This window comes from Humulus lupulus, chromosome 3 (assembly GCF_963169125.1).
Source record: "Humulus lupulus chromosome 3, drHumLupu1.1, whole genome shotgun sequence".
Classification (NCBI taxonomy): domain Eukaryota; kingdom Viridiplantae; phylum Streptophyta; class Magnoliopsida; order Rosales; family Cannabaceae; genus Humulus; species Humulus lupulus.
This window is the reverse complement of record NC_084795.1, coordinates 242,029,509-242,031,068: the sequence shown is the minus strand read 5'-3', so window position 1 is coordinate 242,031,068 and position 1,560 is coordinate 242,029,509. Positions and strand designations below refer to the sequence as shown.

At 35.8% G+C, this 1,560-nt stretch overlaps 1 protein-coding gene across 1 annotated transcript; it reads right to left on the bottom strand.

The window, feature by feature from the left end:
* Positions 1–490: 490 nt before the first annotated feature.
* LOC133825510 (uncharacterized) lies at positions 491–967 on the bottom strand. The gene has a single exon (XM_062258440.1). The coding sequence runs from the start codon at positions 965–967 to the stop codon at positions 491–493; it is 477 nt and encodes a 158-aa protein (XP_062114424.1).
* Positions 968–1,560: the final 593 nt, after the last annotated feature.

Below are 1,560 nucleotides of genomic sequence, written 5' to 3'. Positions count from 1 at the left end.
TCATTTCCTTTCTCCTAGTCCACCTGTTTCCCCACACACATCTTAGACTTATCCATATTGATTGCTGGGCTGAAATGTTAGAATATTGATTTATGATATTGATCATAGTCTCACATTCCTCCCTTTTAGCTTACGTAAACACAAAACTATCACATGTAAAGAAAAGATGCGGCACTAACTCTTTTTCTACCAAACTTAACTCCATGAATAAGCCCTTTTTCTTTCTGTATCATGAATCAAGCAAGACAACCTTCAAAACATAAAAGGAAAAGAAAGGGTGAGAGGGGGTCGCCTACTCTAAGACCCTTTTGATAATTATTTTTCCTCTTTTCTCCCCATTGACATGTCATTATCTTTTTAATCCATCTTTCATCATAGGCCAGCCCTCTCATCATAGTCTAAAAAAAGATCCACTCCAATCTATTATAATAGCTTCAAAATGTCTGAGGGCATCTTGGTTTAGTCTCTTAGAAAGAACTATGTCAATAAACTAATTGCATGCCACTCTAATTAGCTCATCCTCATAATCGACCCACTTCAAATCCTCTTCAAACAACCCAAAAATTTCATTATTTTTCCTCCTTATGTTGGCATTCTTATGAACTTTTTTGATATTTCTATCACCCTCTTTCAACAATAAAGCACGACTTCTTTGCTTCCAATATTGTTCCTCCTTTTCCATCATCACTTTCAACTTCCTTTCAAGGCCTTTATGTTCTCTCCAATCCTTTCTATTATGAAAATTAGATAGGTAAGTGATTCTTTGATTTAACCCATAAACTTTTTCTTTAAATTCTTTTTTCTTCTTTTTATTCCATTTGTCGAGCTTCCTACCACAATTTAATATGTGATTTTTAACATTGTACACACCACTTCCATACTCCACTTCATTCCATCCATTCTTGACAGTTTTCTCAAATCTCTTCAGATCCCCCCATGCTTTTTGAAATGGAATCTCGATTTCCATTTAACCTTAGATTTCTGTTGGTCTGGGAAATCATTCAAAAAAATGTAAGAAGCAATAGTCAGGTTTTAAACGAGTCAAGTGCTTGACTCGAGAAACAAAAAATAGAGATCTTCACTCTGGATTGAGCAGGACCCTATCTAATCTTTCAAACACCAATTTCTCTCCTTGCACCAAGTGAACTGACTCCCTTCAAACTTAATCTCTCGTAATCTACAGTCATCAATAACATTCCTGGAATTTCTCATCAGATACCCTGCCTTGTCTATCCCTCCACACTTCTTAATATTGTTAGTACCCACCACCCACCACTGAAGTCCCTTCGTACAAATAAGATCTCAATCATTAAAATCACTACCCACCACCGAAGGCCCTTCGTACAAAGAAGACAATCTCCTTAGATTTCCCAAGAGTGCTTCCTTTGGCTTTCGTTGAGATTTCCATAAAACCTAGTATATCTCCAAATTTTCCCACCCTCCAGATTTATAAAACCATCAATATATCTCTCCCAAATGACACCATCAAAATAATAATAATCTACACACAATAACGTTTGACATAGTCAAATAAATGATTAAGATAGAGAGATGCAAATT

Excerpts from the sequence above, each read along its gene's own strand:
- LOC133825510 (XM_062258440.1), bottom strand. The coding sequence starts at position 967 with ATGGAAATCGAGATTCCATTTCAAAAAGCATGGGGGGATCTGAAGAGA.